This window comes from Leptopilina heterotoma, unplaced genomic scaffold (assembly GCF_015476425.1).
Source record: "Leptopilina heterotoma isolate Lh14 unplaced genomic scaffold, ASM1547642v1 Lhet_61, whole genome shotgun sequence".
Taxonomy (NCBI): domain Eukaryota; kingdom Metazoa; phylum Arthropoda; class Insecta; order Hymenoptera; family Figitidae; genus Leptopilina; species Leptopilina heterotoma.
The window spans coordinates 1326424-1351769 of NW_025111142.1; the positions used below are offsets into that span (position 1 = coordinate 1326424).

General features: G+C 24.2%; 2 protein-coding genes across 2 annotated transcripts; both read left to right on the forward strand.

Annotated features, from left to right (window-relative positions):
- The first annotated feature begins 6261 nt into the window (after nucleotides 1–6261).
- LOC122509646 (ankyrin-3-like) lies at nucleotides 6262–11389 on the forward strand. The gene is made up of 2 exons (XM_043623847.1): nucleotides 6262–6561; nucleotides 8252–11389. Exon 2 carries the CDS (start codon nucleotides 8292–8294, stop codon nucleotides 11205–11207), a length of 2916 nt encoding a protein of 971 aa, XP_043479782.1. The 5' UTR covers nucleotides 6262–6561; nucleotides 8252–8291; the 3' UTR covers nucleotides 11208–11389.
- A 2237-nt stretch (nucleotides 11390–13626) lies between these two features.
- Nucleotides 13627–25049, forward strand: LOC122509657. Its single transcript, XM_043623863.1, has 9 exons — nucleotides 13627–13770; nucleotides 16943–17062; nucleotides 17255–17372; nucleotides 17698–17959; nucleotides 18079–18201; nucleotides 18287–18377; nucleotides 23907–24046; nucleotides 24208–24340; nucleotides 24598–25049. Exons 1-9 carry the CDS (start codon nucleotides 13627–13629, stop codon nucleotides 24649–24651), a joined length of 1185 nt encoding a protein of 394 aa, XP_043479798.1. The 3' UTR covers nucleotides 24652–25049.
- Nucleotides 25050–25346: the final 297 nt, after the last annotated feature.

Genomic DNA, 25346 nt, shown 5'->3' on the forward strand with positions numbered 1-25346 from the left:
AATCTTTAAATTTTATTTCATGAACATTATACTTTTCAGTAATACAGTAAAATATAAAATCTGTGATATTTCTTAATGCCTTAGTCGTTACAGAAAAAGTTGTTTCTTTTTTTATTATTATTCCAAAATGACTCTTGTAATGATACAATTGTTTATTGATCATGTGTACTGCCAATGAATCGTCATATTTTCGAATAAGTGGCCTTACTGTTCTTTCGGTTTCCTGAAAAATATAAAAAAAAATATTTATGTTCCACTAACATGTGGTGGCCTATAATTAAAAGTACAGATTAATATTTTGTAACTTATATACATTACGGTATCGGAAAAAATTTGACGTTTTGTTTAACACAGGACAAGATAAAGAGTACACATTGGACATATGCTTATAATAATTATTTTTCAAACATACCTCAATATTCCAGTTAACTACTTGTTTGGTGTTCGAAACATTAAGAAATAAAAAAATACTTAAAATTGTTAATATTATCATTTTGCTTCCTCATGAGGAAGCTTTGCATTGGTGACGATTTTCAATTTTTCAAAACAAGGTTATATGGACTCATTTTCATCTAGAACATATGTATATTCAATTATGAGCAAATGTCCAGATGTATGTGTGTGTGTGTGTATGTGTGTGTGTATGTGTGTGTGTGTGTATGTCACAAAAATTGTGTACAAATTATCTCAGACAAATTTTGATGGATTGTCCTGAAATTTTGCAGGTTTATTGCAGTCATTAATACCTGAAATCTGACACAAGGATTTTCAAAAATATGTACAAAATTTTTTTTTATACAATTTTTTTAAAATTCAGAAAATTTTTTTTTTTGTATTTTCTGAAATAATTTTTTTATTTGTTAATATTTTTATTAATTATTCTCAAAATTACATTCCTGGCAAGAAAACGAATCGATTGATGTATACAAAGTATATATTTTATCAAAATTTATAAAATTAATAAATATTTTTCTTTTTCACAAAAAATTCAAATTTGGTATTTTTTTCATAATTAATTTAATATTAATATTTTGAAATGATTATTCTATCATAAAATAGAAGCAATTGGCAAATGAAAGTGTAAATTTCACTAAATATTTATACAACAACTTATAAATGATTTATATAATTTTATTTTTAACCAATCTTCTGGACGAACCCTTTTGTACATAATTTTTCAAAAGTTTGCAAAACCGCAATTTTTATATATTGAGGAAGCTTAATGGTCATAAAATGAACAACTTGTTTATTGATATTTTTCAAATCGGTAATTAAACCAAGCAGTCAAAAAATATTCTCTCACTGTCTTGTAATTTATATACTATTTTTTACTGATAACAAATTTAAATTTAATCATATGTTTGAATTGTCTTACGTCACTGCTGAATAATTTAAAAAGTAAACAAATGTTGCAAATTGTCTATTTCAATATTTAAATTTCTAATGTAATTTCAAAGAAATTTCTAAAATATCTAATATCAATACTTCAAATTTATTTACAATCGATTGTCTCTATCGATTGACGTAGTTTCTACAAATTAGTTTTATTAATTTTCAAATATTCTCAGTAGAGAAAATTTTAAATATTACCAGAATTTTATTATTTACTCAAATGTCAAATTATACACATAATGTTGATCAAATGTAATTGTAACACAATCTAACATAATCTAACACAATTTGTGCTATATAAGATATGACATTATATAGAAAATTTTTAACTTAAGTTTTGAAGTTATTATTTCATCCTTAAAGTAGTGAATAATGAATACCTTATTACTATTAAAGTTATTATCAATACTTGTCGTTTCTTCAATAGCAAAGCAGAGGATTCAATGGAATTCATACGTAAGTTGCAATTCTACAAATGGTATAAAAATAATTTTTTGATTATTTCTCCTTTATAATTTATAAATTATTTATTAAACTACGTCCTGAAATCCGTAAAATCTATTTATATTTCGCCACACTTTGCTAATAGTTATAAAGACTTGATCCACGATTTGCAACTTATTTATTAACAGGTTGCTTTGCAGAAAACGATTTTCGAAAATGTGTTATGAAATTATTTAAAATAGAAATGAAATTATAATATTTGGAAATTATTTTATAATATACATTATTCTAACTAAGAAATATATCTTTTAGGTTACTACAAGAATCGCAAAACCATTGATTCGAGAATTTTCGGATCCCTGGACGAAAAATCTCATTCAAAATCAATTCTATCATTACAAAACTCATTTTGGAATAATTATTAAAGAAGGATCGAAAATAAGTTTGTCAGTGGAGGCAGCCTCGACAACAGAAAACTTATTTTTCTATTGTCTTGCTGATACAGCTGATGGAACATTTAACATATTGGATCTTTCTGGGAAATCGAATTTCAGTAAATCCTTTACAGCATACTATGATTGTGTGCCCATGACGTCAGTTTCTAACAATGTTCCAGTAACGATAAGAATTAAAACTAGAGAATGGTTACCATTACCAATTTTTGATTCCAATGATGTTACACTTCATTCTTCAGAAAAGGATGAACCTGAATTTTACCAAAAAGTACAAGTTTATGGATTCGTTGAAAATTACTATACACAAATGTTGCTCTCAGTGCGAGACATTGAAAATTTAAAATCATCATCTTACAGTCTGTACGTTGGCTTACTGAATCAAATTGAGGTCGTTGAGTACTACGACTATTTGACAACTATCCATACTTATGAGAAGAATGACATTCTTTCTTCCCTAAAATTCATCGATCGGACATCTTTATTTATACGCTCAGAAAGATGCGATGAAAACAATGTTCTTGATTTAGTAACATGTTCGAATACTAAATTTAATCTTCATTGGATAGTTACTGATAATATTGAAGCATTTCTACAACCTGAAAGAGGATCAAGTTGGACTTTATTGCAACAGTTTGCCCACTACTACAACAGGAAGGAAACGGATATTAGTTTTGGAGAAACATACAATTTGTGGAATGATATGTTTGCAATCCTATATCAACAAAGGTTCAGAAGGCAAAATAATCGAAGTAATTCAGACTTGCCGTTTAAGTTTAATGATATTTCTGGTTATCAAAACGGAAAACTGTTTCCTGAATGGAAGTATGAAGAAAAGTTAAGTTTATTTATAAGTCTGTTTGGTTATGATGGAACTGACACGAATTTAAGGGAATTTCGAATTCGACATATGCCTAACAATCGGGTTGTAACTTCTGATGTCCCGAATAATATGGTTCCTACAATTTTGGAAATATTTTTTGATCTGTACGATATAAATTTATTACCATTTTTGAAGAAAGTGATCAATTTTAATGAACACAGTTTAATGAGTTACGATTTAGAATTACTACTTGCCACCGGAAAGAATGTAATGCCTGCTGTTGATTTTAATATTAGGCCAACTGACTTAAAAGCAAGGAGTGAAGAACGTGATATGAGGGAAATTTCTCCTTTAATGTTGATGACAGAATTGGTGGGATATTATTACTTCTATGCTATATTTACTATTGAATCGACAATTAATCTCACAAGTTGCTGTCTGTACTTAAATAACATTTGTCATAATATTGTAGAGAAGTCTTTGATTGTAAAACTACTGTCAGATGTTTACTCGGTTTATGTAGCAGAAAAGAAAAGTGAAAATTTGTACATTAGTGACATAACATATCATACTATTACAGAAGACACGTTTATCAACATTAAAGTCAGAAATATTCAAGAGAAGGATATAGTTTCGCGTTTTGTTCACTATTCCTTTGATGCTTTGGATGAAAATAATAACTTGTTTCTAAACATGTTTATCAATTACAAGGACATGACGCTTAGAATAAAGGAATTCTATAATGATGCCACTACTAATCCAAGACATAATAATGTGTACTTTTCGATAAACGTAATTCGAAATGGATCACTTATTACAAGATACACTTTCACCGATTATATATACTATAAGCAATTTTATCCTTTTTTACAAGACATTAAAATCAACGATGAAATTAATATTTATCACCAAGATGCAAATGGTTTAAAATTAAATTTAGAGTGGAACAATCAAGAAGTAGAGAATAATTATACTTTTCTTGTGACAAACATTGGTTTGAGACCAATCGATCCAGAAACAAAAGAATTCCAATACGAATTTGATGTTCAAAAATCTGTAAATGATTATACTAGACAACTGTTAAAAGTATTTATTAACTACAAGAATATGTCAGTTGAAATATATCAGTTTACCAGTACGAATAACCCGAAGTTTGGAAATAAATTATACTTTTCGATACGCTTGGAACGAAATGATTCTGTTGTTTTTGATTACAAATTTTTGGGTGATGAAAAAACTGAAGAGCTCATAAATGTTGGTCATAAGTTTGAGACTGATGATAAAATATACATTTACCATGCTGAACCAAAATGTCTAAAATTAAATTTACTGGATTATAATAACGTTGAACATAATAATACATTTATTTTGAAAAATGACGGTTTACATTCCATAAGAAAAGAAAGTAATAATACTTTTGTCCTGAAGGAGGATGGTTTGTACAACATAACGAATGAAACGAGTATTATTTTTAAGGAAAGTAACATCACAGAAACACCTTTACTGCATTATACTTTTGATGCTCTAGGTTACAGTGACTGTCTATTTTTACAAATATTTATTAATTACAACAACTCGACAATAAAAATTAAACAATTTCGTACTCACGTTCATCAGTATATTGTAAATAAATTATACTTTTCTGTACGAGTTAAAAGAGATTGTTTGACCATTTTTAAACACAAATTTATCAGCGACGACAGAACTGAAAATCTCGTCAATGCTAATATTACATTTGAGTTTGGTGATAAAATACATTTCTTCCATGAAGAGCCGTGGCGTTTTAAAATAAATTTAAAAGAATATCACAATAGTATGTTAAAGAATCACACTTTTGTTTTAGGAAAATATGGTTTGCGTAAAAGCAACGACGTTAATTCATTTGTTGCTGCCGATATACAAAGAATTACTGAATTCCATCAAAATTACAATGTCGACTTGAGCTATAATGAATTGTATCAATTTTATTTCGCACATTATTTCCGTTCGCTGCGTTCTAATAATCTACAATCTTATATCAATAATTATTGCGACTACACATATTAGCCTAACTTAAAATTTGAATCTGTGTCTGATTAAAAAATATTAAGCTGAACAAATGTTATGAGTTTCGTTGATGATTTATAATTGTTAATTTCCTCTAATAATTGACGGAAATTTAGTTATATTTTGACAAACTTTTCCAATAGTTATAAAGTTGGTGATCTACGATTTGCATCCTATTTATTAATAGGTTGCTTTCTAGCCGAAAATTTTATTGTTTTTAATTCATTACAATTATCTATTAAAATTCCTTCAATCGTCCTCAATTATTTTCAATCGATTATAGATTGAGCGATAGTAGGATTATTTATGGCAAAAATTTTAAAAACCATTATTAAATTAAGTATAACTATGACTTATTGTGATTTCAAGTATTTTATCTTTTATCTACATATAAACTATTTATTTTGCTACTCACTGTTTTTAAATAAATTTTAAATCCTTATATAAGTATATTACAAATAGCAAATTTTTTATTTACAGCTTTTACAACAATTCCTTTGTTATTTTAATATTTTATTCTATTGTTGCAATGCATATTTAGAGCGTGGTGCGCACAGCGCCATCTCGCGAGTTTTTTTCGCACATAGAAGTGCAAACCACTAAGCTGACATGTTCTAGCATTAGAATGCATGGAAGTCAGACTGGGGTGAATCATGTAAAAATTCGAGTATATAAAAATTATGACAAATAAAATTTTTATATAAATGAAAATTTCTGAAATATGACGTTTCGAAAATTCAAAGGTTTTATTACATGAGGATTGGGGTAAATGCATTTTATGCATTTTATGTCATTTGATAATTCGAGTAAATGGAGTAAATGTCAGCACATAACCTCAAAAAAATACAAATTTGTTATGTACACTTGAAATTAACAAAATTTTTGAATCATAAGTTAATAATTGTTATGTTAATTTTGTCTCAATTATATTTTGCATTTGTTTATTGTAATTTTCGTATTTTCAACAGTAAAAAATTTCTGCAAAAATACCAACTCTATGTGGAGTATGTGCGGAGCGACCTGGACAAGTGGCACATTTTCGAAGTTATAATCTTATAGCAAAAGGGGACAACAATTTCTCATTACAGATATTCTACCATGAATTTCTCCAAATTTCTCTGAATGCTCTGAATTAAAAAAGTGATTGTTGTGAACGTTGTGAATAATAATGTTTTTTTTATATACTTTTCTGAGTTGAAATTAGTGTTTGAAATAACAGTCGATATTATTTAATGAAACGAATTGACATAACTATGTATATATTAAAGTTAAAAAGAAAGTAATTATATGAAAATAATAAAATTAAAAGAAAATATCATGTAGAGTGGTTTGAAATTTTTTTTGATTTTTCTTTTTTATTCAAAAAAAAAATCATCCTATCCTTCTTGCTACACTTGATTATTGGTAAGTAAAGAATATACTTTTTTTTAATATTGCTTGCATGTCTCTCTCAAAACTGAATATTTTCTGAAACTAATGCCCACACGGCAATCGAAATTTTTCTAAAAGTTGAAATTAACTTGACTGCAAACTTGTCGAATTCAAACAAAGAGAGTTTCGAATTATAGAGATTATAGAGACATTTTTAGGTATATTAAATTTAAAAAATGAATGTTTAGAATCGTAGGTTATTAATTTACGAAAAATCCGAAAAAAATATTATACGGTAAAATATAAAACGATCATGGTTTCTAGGTTATCAACTGTATTAAACCGCACGATTACTCTTTATATTTCCATAAAATAAACTTTTGTAAATTTACCACCTATCAACCTCAAATTGGTTCTAAATTAATAAAACAAATTTTTTTTTAAAGTGATTATTGACACAATATTGAGCTGAAATGTTATGCTATTTAGGAAAAGTTTAAAGAAAATTTTTTTTACACTCCAATGATGTCACAAAAGTTTAATTTTGCTCTTCCACTCATTTTCTTCTGATTTTTAGAAAAAATTTAAATTTTTTCCCTGATTCCGATTAAAAAACTTAAGAAATAACTTTAAGAAATATAATAACATTTTAGAATTAAAAATTTGAAATAAAATTTTCTAAATATCTATTCTTTAAATTTGAATCAGTTAGAAATTAAATTTAAAAATTATTTTTATTTTCAGACATCTGTCAGATATTTTGGATTTATAAAGTAAAACAGATAATTTTTTAATTGCTATCTGCTGGAAAATGGAATTAAAGCATATTAGAAGTTATTATTAATATAATATTTAAATCCTATAAGTTTTAATATTTATGATTAATTATCAACAAAACTTTGTGCGCTACTCGAAAATGGTTGTATCTATAGTCGGACACCATGATTTTTAAAATATTAAATAAAATATTTCTTGTTTAATTATTTTGTAAAATAACAGTGTTATCATAAAATATAAACTTCACACATTCGTCCAGTATATTTTTTAAAGTAATTATCACAATGCATTATTATTTATTTGCCAAAAAACACGAAAGTGTCCGACTACTAGTACTGTCCGACTATACCCGCACTTACCCTATATTTTTAAGTTTATTACTCATAAAAATTTAAATATACAACTCTTTTAAAATTCCATTATTTTAAATATTATTTTGGATTTTTTAAAATGTTTTCTAACACTGAAAAATATAAGTACATTTAAGTGTTACTCTTCGACATCTTCAATAATTTAAAATAAATGCTAAGAAATATTTTCTTAGCTCTTTTGTGCCCCCACAAAAACCACAGCGATTGGATTTTCTTGAAACTTATTACTCTGGGTTTTTTTGGGTCGCTGATTACGAATCTAAAGTCAGATTTTCAAAATTTTGAAAATTCAAAATGGCGGATCCAATATGTCGGACATTTGTTTATTAAATTGCTTAAATCTTGTTAATCGGTTGTTTTCGTGGTCGCTAATTACAAATATGCAATCATATTTTTATAAAAATCAAAATTGTAACCCCGAAAACACCCGAATAACAAGTTTCAAGCGAATTATTTGAGTAATTTTTTATTTTTTACAAAAATTTTAAATAAATTTTAAATCAAATTAATAGTGACGTTTGTGATTAGAACAAGCTAAATTAATTTGAGTAACATTCAGATGTTCCCTGTTACAGATATTTACATCTATTAAAAATTGATTTCCAAGAGGACAACATGTCTGATTATGATGATTCTTCAATTATGTCGGAGTGCATTGATAATGATGTTCTCCAAGTTAATTACATGCCTGATGATGATGATGATTTTTTAATTATGTCAGAGAGCAATAGTAATGATGTTCCCCAAGAAAACAACATTGTTGATGATGATTCTTCAGTTACGTCGAGTGGTGATGATGTTCTCCAAATAGACTACATGTCTGATAATGATGATGACAATTCTTCAATTATGTCGGAGAGCAATAGTAATGATGTTCCCCAAGAAAACTACATTGATGATGACGATGATGATTCTTCAATTATGTCGGAGAGCAATAGTAATGATGTCCCTCAAGTAAACTACATTGATGATGACGATGATGATTCTTCAATTATGTCGGAGAGTAATAGTAGTGATGTTCCCCAAGAAAACTACATGTCTGATGATGATGATTCTACAATTATGTCGGAGAGCAACAGTAATGATGTTCCCCAAGAAAACATGTCTGATGATGATGTCATGGCAGAGTGCAATGGTAATGATGTTTCTAAAATTTGTGTGAATGCAAAAGATTACACCAATCCTGCACTGAATACTCCACTATACTTGGCCGTCCATTCTGGCGACTTAGACCTCGTTCGCACTTTAATTAAGGACATTACCCCGGAAGAAAAAAATCAAAAACGATCACTAATGCATACAGCGGCAGTTAGAGGACAAGCTGGCATTGTAAAATTATTGTACGATCTTCACTTTCCAGTCAATGATGTAGATGATTCCGGCAACACTCCTCTTCATCTCGCCATACTCGAAAATCATCAAAGTGTATTTGATTTTTTTATGACGAAGAGTACGGTGAACATAGATGCTTTAAATTTAAAGGGCGAAACTCCACTTTACATTGCGCTGACAAACAAAAATATTGAAATTGCCGAAACTCTTATAAAAAATGGTGCTAACGTTAGCATTCGAGACAATGGTGGACAGTCACCACTTCACATTGCCGCCGACATAAAATCCTTCAAGCTAGTTGAAAATATTCTGAGAAAAGGTGCAGAAGTGAACGTGATGCAGAACGGCAGGGATTTGACGCCACTTCATTTAGCCGCGAGGCAAAATCAAATGCAAATTGTCGAATTTCTGATAGAAAACGGAGCATCAATAACTGAAGAAGATAGAAAAGATCCTCGTGTTCTTAAATTAATGATGCAACCTCTTAATTACGCGATTAGGAACAGAAACATGAAAATGGTTCAACTACTAATGATGAATGAATTCAATGCCATTGATGTCGAGGATTACGCCGGAGAAACCCCCCTCTCATTAGCCGTAAACAACAACGATTTTCAAATGCTCAAGTATCTGATACAACACGGCAGGACAATAAATCCAAAAATAGAAATCAACACGTGGCGAAAATTTCACGACCTCCAATCGGAGAATTTACTGAAACGATCACTTTGTACCGGTAGTTTGGAAATTTGGAAATATTTATTACAGTGCAGTACGAAAATCGATGGAATTATGATCTCATCCTTTCATTCAGCAATACGAGAGGGAAATTACGAGAGAGTGAAGGAAATGATAAAAACCGAGGACGATAAGTACTCGATTAATGGTCGTCTAGCCGTTTACATGGCAGTCGAGTGTCAAGAGGAGGAAATTTTGAAATTACTCCTAGAAGAGGGTTACTCCTTCGAAAGTTGTTTCAATGACAAAAGTCCTATTCACACTGCAGCGACATTCGACCACCCCCGATTAGTCCAGCTACTCATGAAATTCGGCGCCGATCTAAACTCAATAACAATTAACAAACAAACACCCCTACATTTCGCGACAGCTGCCGGACAATTAAAAGTCGTCGAATTCCTCCTCAACGCCGGATGTGATTTCAAAAAATACAAAAACTACAACTCACCCCTAACCTTTGCAATCTGTCGGGGTCACGAGACAGAAAGCATCTGGGTCCTAACACCAACGGTTTATCAAAACATTCTCAAAATTACCGAACTGTTACTAATCGCCGGAATCAATGATCGAACAAACGATGACATTTACGACGAGCTATTACACTCGGCAACAAAAATAAGAGTAGCACAAGACGAAATAGTCGAAAACAGTGAAAACGAACTAATCGAACTTTCCAACGATGATAAATCCATCCCTTATATTGGAAATAAAATATTTATCTGCTTATTAAATTACTTGAGCAATGGAGAAATTAAACGCCTATCAATGTCAATAGCACAGACCTATGATTTTAATCACTATCCCCTCGAGTTTATTCACCTTATTTTGGAGTACAACGAATACGATTTAGAATTATCAGAAATCTATTTGTGGAATATCAACTGTTTCGAGAATTATCTACTTATAATCGGTCACATTGGAAGATTCTACAAATACCCGAAATATAGAATTGAACAAATTTTAAGAAACGAATTTATCATGTCGAAAAATTATAAAAGACGAGTGAAAATGTTAGTTGCGAGATTTATCCTACTGTCCAATGATTCTTATTCGGAGAGTGAAGAGAAATTTTACAAGGAATATAAACTTTATGATTGGTGTCATGAATGCGAGAGACAGATATTTTTTATGAAGGAATCGGAGATTGTGAATGATTGCAGTATTACATTCTACGATATTTTAACGCATTCTGTCGATAGAGTTGCACTTTACATAAGAAATGAGAATTTACTTCGAGTTCTTGAATCGGCCTACATGAATTTTCCGGCATATGCCGATTTTTTGAGATTGAGCGTCGATAAGGGTAAGAGACGAAGAGATTTAGTTGACGAATGCATTAATTGTATGTTTAGTATGATTAGACGGAATTATAATATTCAGTTTACAACTGTTGATATTGTGAAAATTTTCGATTATCTTTCGGTTGTTGATCTGCGACGTTTGTTAGGAGCATTTTCTTAATTTTTTTTTTAAAAGGACCCTTAATTTTAACTTTAATAGTATTTTTATATTTAGTGCCAATTTTTTCCAGAAGTCCTATTTAGAATGTTTAAAAGTTGAAAAAAAGAAACTATTTTTTAAATTGAAATTGTGAAACATGTCTTTTGTTTTGTGAAATAAAGAAATTTTCTATTTGTTTATTATTCTCTCGTGTATGTTATTTAAAAAAAAACCTTAACATTGAGTGAAAGTAGTGGAAAAGTTTTTTCTTATTTTGTAAATAAGATTAAGCCAATTTTTTTTACAGCATCGGCAGCAGTCTGGAAAATTCGAGTGTAGCATAATAATAATGAAAATATAACAACTATCTCATTACCATATATCAAAAACCTTGAAAAAATATCTATAACATTTTTAAAAAATTCAATATAAGAATAGTTCAATCGATCGAAAATACAATTCAAAAAAGTATTTTATTTTCAACCAAAGATAAAGTTGAAAAAAAACAAAGTTAGGACGTTAGGTAACATCTACCAGGGTTTGAAACAGTTAAAAATAAAATTAGTTTCTGTATCAAACTTCATTCGATTATTTAAAAAAAATTACAATAAAATTCTTTAAAAATTCAATAAATTTTAATAGAATTTAGGAAATTAAAATTATTTTACAAACTGACAGTTTATATTTATTGTTTATAAAATTTCAATCATCTTTAATTCAATTAACAAGAAGTGAATTAAAATATTAAAAAAAAAACTTAACTTTTTAGAATTTTAATAAAAATTTTTATTTATTAAAAATAAAAAATTTAAATCATTTTAAAATTTACTTATTAATACAAATATTGTAATTGTGACTCTATTTGTAAAAGGTCAATTCAATTATTTATAAATTATTAAATAAAAATTCTTTCGAGACTTTGGTTTTTATTTTAAATCTCAAATTAAATTTTTTAACAAATTGTATTATTTTTAAGGAAATTTCATAAAATTTCAATTAATTTGGTTATTAGATTCTCATTTTTTAATAAAATTATTTTAAAAATTCTAGTTTCTTTCAACAATTGAATTAAAATTTACAACTTTATCAGAATTTAAAATAATATTTACAACTTTATCAGAATTTAAAATAATATTTAAAACTTAAAAAAAAAGTTTAAACGTTTAAAAGTAAGTAAAGTAAAAAAGTAAAAAAAGTAAAGTAAAAAATAAGTAAAAAAGTAAAGTAAAAAAAGTAAAAATTTAAAAAAAAAGAAAAAAAAAGTTAAAAGTTACTTTTAAAGTAAGTACTTAAGTAATCTGTTTAAAACAAGTATTTAATCGACAAATTTCATTATTTTTTTTTAAACTCCACAAAATTTTAATAAATTTGATAATTTTTTAATAAAATTATTTTAAAAATTCAAGTTTCTTTAAAAATTCAGTTAAAATTTGCAATTTTTTCAGAATTTTAAATAAAATCATTTGAAACTTGAATAATTTTAAAAATTAATATTTAATTAACAAATTGTAGGATTAATTTTAAGAAAATTTCAATTAATTTGTTTATTTTTTAATAAAGTTTATTTAAAAAATATTATTAAAAAATTCAAGTATCTTTGTACAATTGAATTATAAAATTTCTTTGAAATGTGAATAATTTTTAAAATAAATGCATTTTATTTTATGTTTTTGTAGGTTAGAATTATAATTCAGTTTGATTATTTTTAAAAGTTATTAATAATTAATATTATATATTTATATATAAAAGAGAGTTTATTAAATAATATATAAATGAAAAAAAATTATTGAAGAATTTATTTTAATTTTTAATTTTTTTATATTATTTTGTAATTATTAATTAATTAAAAATTAAAATATTATTTACTATTTGAATATTATATTTATGTTTGAATACTGAAAGCTCCCTTTTGCTATATGTTATTTAATCAGTCGTTTTAATAAAAATGCATTTTCATATCTTAAAGTGATAAAAGTTATTATAAACATAAAATTATAAAATAAAAGAGTAAACAGAAACTATCTGGATTTTTATTAAATTTTTGCGACGCTTAGATAGGTATGAACTGGATGAAAATTTATTTTATATATTAAAATTTTTATTCGGAATACAGACTTTTCAGTATATTCCGTTAACAGACAACAGTATTTTAATATAAGAATTATATAAGAATCATATAACAGATGAGTGATATTGTTTCACGGGAAAATCAATTTGCTTAATTCTTAGAAAATCGTTTCTATCACCGTCAGCGAGTGAAATATATTCTTGAATTTCAATCCTTCTATATAATTGCGTCGTTCTTATTTCAATAGAAATCTTAGGGTGTAATTTATCGTATAAAGCAAAAATATAGTTAATATTTAATGGCATTAAACGGAAAGACAAAAGTAGTAGTGTTATAGGTTGTCAGTTGAATTGCAACTGTCCTGAAAGAAGGATGAGCGTCTTTGACAGTTATTATTTTCGAATCAATAAGTTCCTCCTGACCTGCACTGGACTATGGCCTTTTCTTAGTTATGAAAGAAAATTATTCACGCGAATTCTTGTCAACACTGTTTTGATTCTTTATCTCATTCCCACAGTAATTAAATAATTACACATATATACATTAATTAATTCTACCACTTACCGTAATATATTCAAAAATTTCATCTTCTTATGACTTTATAGGCTTCGCCGACTGTTAGAAGAACGAAAAATTTCATCTAAACATTAATTTTGAAAATTTAGTCGCGTTTTTAACCTTTAGACTGCCGGCAAAATATGCGAATAAAATTAATATTATAAAAATACCACAAAACTTTTTGTACTTTTTCCATAAAGAATTAAGAAAACATAGTTGCAAGTCTCGGATATTTTATGACTTTTTTCGACTAATTTAAAAAAATACGATTTTTATCGATTTGTTTTCAATAATTTTTTACTTTTTCGCCATTTCTTCTAAATAATGCAACAAAAGAGCGCATTTTTAGTATAAAGTGTAATTTCGACTTTTATAGTGTGGAAAAATAAAGATTGTCAAATCTGTCAAAATAATTATTTTTGAATACTTTTTCTAATTAAATTTTACAAATTTAAAAATAACAAAATTTTGAATAATTGAAATTTTAAATTAAAATTCTTCAAGAAATAATTATAAAAAAATTTTAATTTTAAAATTAAAATAAATAAAATTAATTTTTAATTTTAACTTTTACAAAAATTCTTTCAAGAAATTCAATTCTTTTCAAAAAATTGCATTAAAATATTTTTCAAAAACAAATTCTTTGAATTGTTTTATTATATTTTAAGATACAATTAAGTATATCCGAACAAAGAAAATTTAAAATTCTTTTAATTTATTTGTTTAGATTTATTTAAATTTTTGAGTAAACATGTTCATATTTATAATTAAAATACTTCAAAAATTAAATTATTTTGAAAAGTGTTTATAAAATTTCAATTATTTATAATTGATTTTATCAAAATTAAATTATTTTGAAAAGAGTTTATAAAATTTCAATTATTTTTAAAAGATTTTACCAAATTTCAATTAATTTAAAAAATTTTACCAAATTTTAATTATTTTAAAAATATTTTATGAAAATTCAATTGTTTTGAAAAGTGTTTATATAGAATTTCAATTATTTTAAGAAATTTTACCAAATTTCAATTATTTTAAAAAGATTTTATCAAAATTCAATTATTTTGAAAAGAGATTCGGGTTTCAATATCAAATTTTAATTATTTAAAAAAAATTTTACCAAATTTCAATTATTTTAAAAAAATTTTACCAAAATTTGAATTATTTTAAAAATATTTTATCAAAATTCAATTATTTTGAAAAGTGTTTATAAAATTTAATTTTTTTAAAAAATTTCACCAAATTTCAATTATTTTGAAAAGAGGTTATCAATTAATTTCAATTATTTTTAAAAGATTTTACAAAATTTTGAATTATTTTTATATTTTACCAAATTTCAATTATTTGAAGAAGATTTCACCAAATTTTAATTATTTTAAAAAGATTTTATCAAAATTCAATTATTTTGAATTTCAATTTCAAATTTCAATTTTTTAAAAAAAATCTACCAAATTTCAATTATTTTTAAAAAATTTTACCAAATTTCAATTATTTTAAAAATATTTTATCAAAATTCAATTATTTTGAAAAGTGTTTATAAAATTTAATTTTTTTAATAAATTTTACCAAATTTCAATTATTTTGAAAAGAGGTTATCAATTAAATTCAATTTTTTTTAAAAGATTTTACTAAATTTTGAATCATTTTCATATTTTACCAAATTTTAATTATTTTCTGAAAATTTTAATAAATGTCAATTATTTTAAAAATATTTTATCAAAATTCAATTATTTTTAAAAGAGTTTCGGGTTTCAATTTCAAATTTCAATTATTTTTAAACAATTTTACCAAATTTCTATTATTTAAAGAAATGTTTACCAAATTTCAATTATTTTAAAAAAATTTTATCAAATTTCAATTATTTTTAAACAATTTTACCAAATTTCAATTATTTTAAGAAAATTTTATCAAAATTCAATTATTTTAAGAAAATTTCACCAAATTTCAATTATTTTTAAAAAATTTTACAAAAATTTAATTATTTTTATCACATTTAAATAAATTTCAATTATTTTAAGAAAATTTCCTTAAATTTCAATTATTTTAAAAAGATTTTATCAAAATTCAATTATTTTGAAAAGAGTTTCGGGTTTCAATTTCAAATTTCAATTATTTTTAAACAATTTTACCAAATTTCTATTATTTAGTAAAGAGTTTATCAAATTTCAATTATTTTACAAAGGGCTTTATTAAATTTCAATTATTTAAAAAAAGTTTTACTAAATTTCAAATTATTAGGAAATTTTTCAATTGTAATATAATTGAAAAACTATTATCTTTTAAAAATTTATTTTATAATTTAAAAAAAAAATTAATTTTAAGGATTTCTTTATTATTATATTTTGAAAATATTACATACCAAATTTTAATTATTTTAAAAATATAGAATGGTTACAGTTACAATTATTGCAAAAATTGAATTTTTCTATTTAAATAATTGAATTCTCGAAGAACTTTCTGATAATTATGAAAAATAATTGATTTACGATATACAGTTTAGTTGAAATTTGTAGAAAATAATTAAATTTTGTAAGGGTTACAGTTCTAATTTTTAGAAATTATTAAATTTCATTAGATTTTAAACTGAATTTTTTAAAATTTTATTGCTTGTGGAAAAGCAAATAAGAAGTATTTATAAATATTTATTTAACAAAATTATTCAAGTTTTGAATAATTGAATTTAGAAATCAGTGAAAGGGGATAATCAGGAAAATACAAAATAAAATTTTTGTTGTGAATCAAATAAACGACTTTTTCGACTTTTTTTTTGTATTTTAATCGGTTGGGGTACAGTTTTTATAAAAAAAAATTTCTAATTTTTTTTTGTAATAAAGTTCATATTTTTTAGAAAATTTTATTTTAGAAATAGAATTTCATTAGAAAACAGTTTTTTTTTTTAGAAAAAATGGATTAGAAAATATTTTTTAGAAAAAGTGACCCCCTACCATTTTGGTTGACTAAAGTGACTTTATTGTATGTCTTAAAGTCGATCCGAGAGTCGAGACGACCTGCAGTTGCAATATTTAAAGCTACGATATATACTTAATGGCTTTCCGGTAGTCTAAAGGTTAACAGTATTAATTAAATCTACAAATGGAAATTTTTTATCAAATTATCGACTTTTCTTTAGAGTGGCGGTTTGTATGAAATATGGGGCGAACTAGATTTAATGGTTGAATGTTTTATTCCATTTTTTACGAGTTTAGGATGTTTGCTATTGTCGATAACGTACATTTATAAGGAAAAGCAAGTAAGTTTGTGGTTTTTTGAAAAAAAGGAATATCATAAACTTCTTTTTAAAAAAAACATCCCATGTCTGCTATAAATTTTAAATTTTAAATATTTTAAGTGTATATAAGTAAAATATTTTAAGTGTATTTAAGTATTTTTTAATATTTGAAGTAAAATATTTAAGGTCTGTAATAAATTTGTCCCCCAACAGCTGAGAAAGCTTTTAAGCCACATTAAAAGCGATTGGCAAATTTCTAAATCTAAAGGAGATGTTGTTGTACTTGAGAATCATGCCGAGGATGGAAGGATCCTAACTATACTTTATACTGGTAAAATTTGGAATTTGGAAACAGAAGAATTTAAAAGTTGAATAGTAGAGGTGAACTCCCTGATCAGAAAGTTACTTTTATTTTTGTAAAAATCATTAATAGAATTCGATTTAAAAAAAAAAAAAAAAAAAAAAAAAAAAAAAAAATTGGTAGAAAACAAAAATATTTTTTTTGAAGCGACTTTAACATAGAAAAATATTTTATAATAATCAAAAGCTTAAAATAAAAAAATGAAATACTTTGCCAAACTTTGATGAAAAATACTAATTATTCTTTTTTTCAGGAGAATTTCATCAAAAATTATGACCCAATTATTTATTTTCAGGTTCTATGGTAATTGCCTCTTGCTTCTATATTTTAACAACCGTTACTCCACAAATTTTGGACGTCTTTATACCATTAAATGAAACACGACCAAAAAGACTGACATCGCACGTTAAATATTTTTTCAGTTGGGAAAAATATTTTTACTATGTTGTACTGCATATAATAATATCGAGTGCAGTTCAAGTTGCCGTTGTTACAGGATGTAGATCAACTTTTTCCATTCTAATAGAACACGCTTGTGGTTTATTTTCAAATGTTGGGTAAAAAAGTGATTACTTCCTAATTTGGGTTTTAAATTCTATTTTCTAGATTTTTTTTACGACTAGCCTCAGTTTACCTCCACTTAATTTTTAAAAAACTAATATTTTCAAATTCGCAGACATAGACTGCAGCGTATAATGCAAAACATAAATGTAAATAATTTTAAATCAAATGCAGAATTGGAGGAAAAAATTTATAGAGACGTAACTTTTTGTATCGAATGTCATCAACAGGCAATTGAGTACGTTTTAATATTAAAAAATTCTGTTTAATATCAATTTTTTTTTTAAATTATCATGTACTTTGTTAATTCATTTAAATCTCAGATTTACTAAAATTGTTGAATCTTGTTTCTCCACTTGCTTTTTTATTATAATGGGAGTTACAGTCATCCTCATAAGTGCCACATTAATTCAGGTATATTTTTCAGTTTTCATGAAAATTAATTAAATTTATTATCTATAATTAATAATCGTTGTATTCCGGTAATATGTTCGCAGTTTGAAGTTAGTTGCTGTTTGCTTTTTTGTTTCTAACTTTTTAATTATAATTTTTTTAATAAAAAAAAAAAAAAAGAAAAAAAAATTTAATTTTTCTATTTAAATGTTTTTAATTTTAAAATAATGGTACTGAAAATCATTAAATTCTTGTAAAGTATTATTTATTAAAAAATTTGAAATTAATTGAAGTAATTTCAAAAATTTTATCATTTTCTTTTTTCAATAATATTAAATTCTTTCGAGAAAATATAATTAAAATTGTGTATTGAAAATAATTTAATTCTTGGCAAAGATTTTAATTAAAATTCATTAAAACTAATTTAATTGTTCTGAAGAATTTATTTCAATTTTCTTGAAAATAATGAATTTTTTAAAAATATTTTTTAATGAAAATTTTAAAAGTAATTGAATTTTATGAAGATTTTCCATTAATTTTTTTATTAATATTATTAATATAATTAATATACTAGCAAACTTTGCGCGCTACGCGCGCATATCATATTTCTTATTTCACAATGAAAAACTTATTATGATATGTGTATTAAACCATTAAAGATATGTTATTCACGTATCCGATATATTTTATTATGGAAAAATATATCACATTAAATAACATGACTTTAATTCTGATGTGAACATGAATCAGAATTCAGAAATTAAATGTTTTAATTTTAGCCTGATGCCTTGTATACCTAATAATTTTTTATGATAATTTTTTGAAAAATTAGGATAAAAAAAAAGTTTAATATTTTTAATATTAATTTTTTTCTAAATTGTTTATAAATATTTAAAGAATACAGAAAAAAATAATATAAAATTTTAAAAGTTATAAACTGTTGAAGTTTGTAACTGAAAAAAATTCTGGTTGACACGATAACTCAAAATCTACTCAACCGATTTACTTCAAATTTTGCAGAAATGTTCTTTGTATATCCCTTTATGATCGGAACTTTGGATTTTGAAAAATATATTTTATTTAATTTTTAAAAAATCTCAAAAAACACAACTTTTTTCTAAATCGTCGCCATTTTGCTAAAAAAAAATTTTCTCTTTTTCAATGTACCGATCATAGCGAAGCCTGTAATAATCAAGAATTTTTTGGGTTTTTTTTAGGGAATTACAAAAGTCTCCACAGTGTCAACCAGTTCGCACTTTCTTTTTTTCAGTCCCCACTTCACCAGTTTATAACTTTAAAAAATTTATTATTTTTTTTCCTAATTTTTTTCTGTATTCTTTAAACATTAATAAACAATTTGCAACAAAAGTCAATACTAAAAGTGTTAAACTTTCTTTTTTATCCTACTCGAAAAAACAGACCAGAATACCATCTTAATAGGTATATTATTTTAGTTGCATTGTATAACCAAATTTCGAATAATATTTTAAAATTTTTGAGAATAAAAATAAAAGATTTTTCATTTTTAAATAATTTTGAATTTTTCAATACTTGCTAAAACTGGGTTACCACAAATATTTAATTTTGTCTTTCTCTGATTTCTAGATAGAATTTTGACTTTTTTCCTGATCATAAAGAATATTCTGATACACTCTAAAAATTATTAGATAGGTACACACAAAAAATTCCTATATTACTTTTATTTACGAATTTTCTTAATTGAAAAATTATTACAGGATTCCTACAGAAATCCGAAATTAAAATTCCATACCAGTGTTTGTATTTTTTTTATAATTCGTCTTTTGATTCTACAAAAAAACATATTTTTGAAATTAAAATCGGTTGAGCCGTTTTCGAGAAAAATCAATTTTTTGATTTTGCTTTCCCCCTCCATAACTCCTGTAAAAATGCATTTTTTCAAAAAATATTTGGTGGAAATTTTCATCTCATTAGTACCAACTTTTAGTAATAATTTAAACTTTTTTGGAGCAAAGGCAGATTTTCCATTCTTATTCCGCTATACCCTTTAAAAAATAACGATAAAAGTAACGACTTTTCGTTACAAATTACAAAAAAAAGTAACTCGTTACCGTTACCGTTACTTTTCTAAAATAATAACGCGTTATCGTTACCGTTACCCAAAATAAGTAACGAAAACGGTAACGACGTTAAAAGTAACGCGTTACTTCCAAACACTGTTCCGCCATACCTTTTCCATGATATCCCGGTCAATTTTTTACGAAATTCCAGTGGAATTTTAAATCTAATTTCAATATTTTTGGGCTCTTTAAAAACACTTTACTTATTTAATAGTCTCCACCCTTTGGTAAAAATTCTAAAATTATCAAAATTTATCAAAAATTCGAAAAACCGATTTTTTTAAATTCAACAGTTTTTCCTCTCTTTTATGAGATTTAGCTTCATTGTTTTTGTGCTTTTGGAAAATACTTTACTTATTTAATAGTCTCGACTCTTTGGTAAAAAATCTAAAATTATCGAAAATTATCAAAAATTCAAAAAACCGAATTTCTTAAAATTCAACATTCTTTCTCTTTTTTTTGGCATTTAGCTTCATTATTATTGTGCTCTTGGAAAATACTTTACTTATTTAATAGTCTCCACCCTTTGGTAAAAAATAGAAAATTATCAATAATTCAAAAATCCGAATTTGTTAAAATTCAACATTTTTTCTCCTCTTTTATGGGATTTAGCTTTATTATTATTTGAATTTCTATTCAAGAGAAAAAATGGAAAACAGCAAAAAAGAAACTTTTAAATATTCTAGGCCTTTTCCATGATTTCCAGAAGCCTTTTAAAAATTCCATACCATTTCCATGATTTCCATGATTTCCAGATTCTGTAGGAACCCTGTTATTCAAAAATACAAAAAACTTCATTTTTAAAGAAATATTTACTTATTATTATTTTTCTGTAGGAATTAAGATTTTAAAAAAAATTTTGAAATTTAAAAACTTATATGAATATTATTTTAAATATTAGGAAGTCTTTGACTCGGAGTGATCAATTTATTATTTTTTTAAGAATTAAAGATAACCTAGGGATAAAATTATTATTTTATATAAGAATATTGTTACTCTAATTTTTTCTAAATTATTTTTATCATTTAAATTCCAATATTATTTTCTAAAATTATTTTCAAGAATTTATTTTTAAATAAATTTTTATTAGAAAATTTTACGAGAATTCAATTACATATTATTAATTACAAAAATAAATAAATTGTTCAATAATTGAATGTTTCTTAAAATTTAATTTTTACGAAGAATTTTATTTTGAAAAAAATTAATTTCTTTTAAGAAATTTAATTAAAGTTTTACTGAAATTGATGACATCAAAGAATTTTATAACCACTTTTGAAAATAATTTAATACTTTTTAAATAATTTTATTAAAATTTTTGGAAATAATTGAATACTTTAGAAGAATTTCGTTATCTATTTATAAAGATAATTTAATTGTAGAAATTTTTTTAAAAAATTTGCAAATAATTTAATTTCTGCAAAGTATTTTATTACTTTTCAAAGTATTTGAATTCTTGTGATAAATTTTGATTTCCAATAACCTCGAAAATATATTGTGCAAAATGTATACAAAAGAAATGTCAAACCTAGAAATAGAACAAAAGAATCCACAAAAGTCCAACTTCAGGTGTGGACAGAGATCGTGAAATCCGGATACGAAGATTATTATAGTTAATTATTATATTAATTTTTATTAAATTAATTTTTTTTAAACAATTTTATTACAGTTTTTGTGAAGAATTACATTTTTTTTATTTGAAGAATTTCATTAAATTTCGTAAAAAGAATGTAATTTTTTAAAGTAATTTTTTAATTTTTGAAATAATTGAAATTTACGAAGAATTTTATAAAAAATGTTTTGAGAACAATTAAATTGTTTACAAAAGAACCTGTTAGAGAAATTTTATTAAAAATAAATGAATTTATCAGAAGAACTTTATTATTTACAAAAATAATTGAATTCTTGATTAAACTCTTATTTCAAAATAAAAGAAATTTGGTAAAATTTTTTTTAAAAATAATTGAAATTTGAAATTGAAACCCGAAACTCTTTTCAAAATAATTGAATTTTGATAAAATATTTTTTAAAAAATTGAAATTTCTTGAAATTTTCTTAAAATAATTGAAATTTGGTAAAAATTTTTAAAAATAATTGAATTTGATACAATCTTTTAAAAATAATTGAAATTTGATAAACTCTTTAGAAAATAATATAAATTTAGTAAAATTTTATAAAAATAATTGAAATTTCGAATTAAAACCCTAAAATCTTTTTAAAATAATTAAATTTTGATAAAATCTTTTAAAAATAATTGAAATTTGATAAACTCTTTACAACTCTTTGGTGCCATTTTTTAAAAATAATTGAAATTTGGTAAAATCTTTTAAAAATAATTTAAATTTATTGTTAACCTCTTTTCAAAATAATTGAAATTTCGTAAAATCTTTTAAAAATAATTTAAATTTATTGATAACCTCTTTTCAAAATAATATTGAAATTTTATAAACACTTTTCAAAATAATTGAATTTTGATAAAATATTTTTAAAATAATTGAAATTTGGTGAAATCATATAAAAATAATTGAAATTTTCTAAAATCTTTTAAAAATAATTGAAATTTATATTGATAACCTCTTTTTAAAATATTTGTAATTTAGTGAAATTTCTTAAAATAATTGAAATTTTATAAACACTTTTCAAAACAAATTAATTTTGATAAAATATTTTCAAAATAATTGAAATTTTGTGAAATTTTTTAAAAATAATTGAAATTGAAACCAGAAACTCTTTTTAAAATAATTGAATTTTGATAAAATCTTTTAAAAATAATTGAAATTTGTTGAGATTCACTTAAAATAATTAAAATGTGGTGAAACTTTTCAAAAATAATTGAAATTTGATAAAATCTTTTATAAATAATTAAAACTTTATAAGAAGAATTTTGTTATTTACAAACAAAAAAATTGAATTTCGAGAAATTTTATTATAATTTATTTCAAAATAATTGAATTTCTCAGAAGAAATTTTATTATTTACAAAAATACTGAATTGTTTCGAAGAATTTTATCAGAATTGTTGAAAATAATTTAATTTAATTAATATTTTTATAAATAATTTGTATTCATTGGAGAAATTTTTTTAAAAATTATATTGAAAATAATAATTGAATTGCTCTAAAAAATATTATTATTTATGAGAATTAAATTGTTGCGAAAAATGTTATTAAAATTTTTAAATAATAATAAACAAAAATATTTAATTTTATGTAAGTGATATGATGTGATATTATGAATAAGTGAATTCTTTAAATTTTGAATCTATAATGAATTTCAAAAATTGATGCTTGTTCTTGAAAATATAAAGTTTTTTAATTTATACAAAGTAATAATGAATGAAATACCGCGTATCATTTATTCATTTGCTAGTTAATTAATAAAGGTTAATAACTAAATAATAAATTTCTTTATTAATGTTCGAAATATTAAATATTCTGAAAAATAATTTTCAGACAGTGGTGCATATTGATAATTTTAATGACGCTACAAAGTTTGGATCCTATGCTCTTGGTTTAATTATTGACTTGTATTTCAATAATTTACCTGCTCAACGTTTATTAGACTGTAGCAGTTACTACCTATCGGATAGAGTGTAAATAAATTTTTTATAAACTATTTGCTAATTTATAAAAAAAAATTGTGTAAACCGTATACAGAAGATTTTGATATTTATTATTTCTTCAACATTTCACATTTTTAAAAATTAAATTTTCTATAAACGAAAATAGTGAGTAATTTTATTCTTTATTTCAGATTTGGTGGAATGTGGTACAAATTACCTTTAAAATCGAAAAAGTTACTTATTATGATAATAATGAGAACACATTTTCCATCAACGTTGACAGTTGGAAAAATGTTTGTACTGAATATGAATAATTTTTCTAAAGTAAGAATAATACTTTCCAGCAATTATATTCACCATTATATTTTTTTATTTATTATTTTTATATTTGTTTATTTTATTTATTTTATTTTTTATTTTATTTTTTATTATTTTTTTTTATTTTATTTTTTATTTTATTTTTTATTATTTTTTTTATTTTTTTTTATTTTTTTTTATTTTTTTTATTTTTTTTTATTCATTATATTATATTCAAGTTTGCTTCACTTATATTTTCTAATGTAATTATTTTTCTTCCATAGGTTCTGCACGCTTCGGTTTCCTACTTTACATTACTGTCTTCGCTGAGAACTTGAATTTATTTTATACATTCTAATAATATATGCGGGAAAAATTTACCAAAAAACATTTTTATTTATATCCATATTCCTCGCATTGTCATTTTTAGTCCCAAACGAAAGGTCCAACCTTGACTACATTTTTTTTTAAATATTTATATAATAACTTTTTTCCTCTTTTGTAGATCTTTCCAACTGTAAAACTCAATTGCTTGAATTTATTTTTAAGTTATAAACAATAGATTGTGATTTAATTTTTAATGTTTAAATTTTAAAATTTTAATTTTTTTTTAAATTTTTTATTTTTGCAACATATGGAGTGCGGTATGCAAGGTATCTGTAAGCAGAGTTCCCAAAAGTTCCTAAAAAAGAAATTTACATAATTGTAAATCCTTTTGTTCTGGAAATGATAAATCGTCACTGAAACATAGAAATTAGACAATTAGGATAAATAGCATAAGGAATAAGGCAGAGATGTCTAAAAAGAAAATTTATAGATTACCTTTAGTAGTAAAGTGCAAAACACAACTAACCCCAGATAACAAAATGCGCGTTGTGTGCTACTAATATCATCTGCACGCGTGCCGATTTATCCGCACTATGCGCGTTCACTGGACCACTCAGATGCGTCATCATATGCGATCCATAACTGTCGCATATTGTGATGGGCACATGCGTGACGGTATAATGCGAATAAATTATATTTATACTTC

What these genes read in the sequence shown, in the direction of transcription:
- LOC122509657 (XM_043623863.1), top strand. Translation starts at nt 13,627, where the DNA reads ATGAGCGTCTTTGACAGTTATTATTTTCGAATCAATAAGTTCCTCCTG. An exon ending in CCTAACTATACTTTATACTG is followed by an intron (nt 17,373 to 17,697) that starts GTAAAATTTGGA and finishes ATTTATTTTCAG; the next exon opens with GTTCTATGGTAATTGCCTCT. An exon ending in TACTACCTATCGGATAGAGT is followed by an intron (nt 24,047 to 24,207) that starts GTAAATAAATTT and finishes TCTTTATTTCAG; the next exon opens with ATTTGGTGGAATGTGGTACA.
- LOC122509646 (XM_043623847.1), top strand. Translation starts at nt 8,292, where the DNA reads ATGTCTGATTATGATGATTCTTCAATTATGTCGGAGTGCATTGATAAT.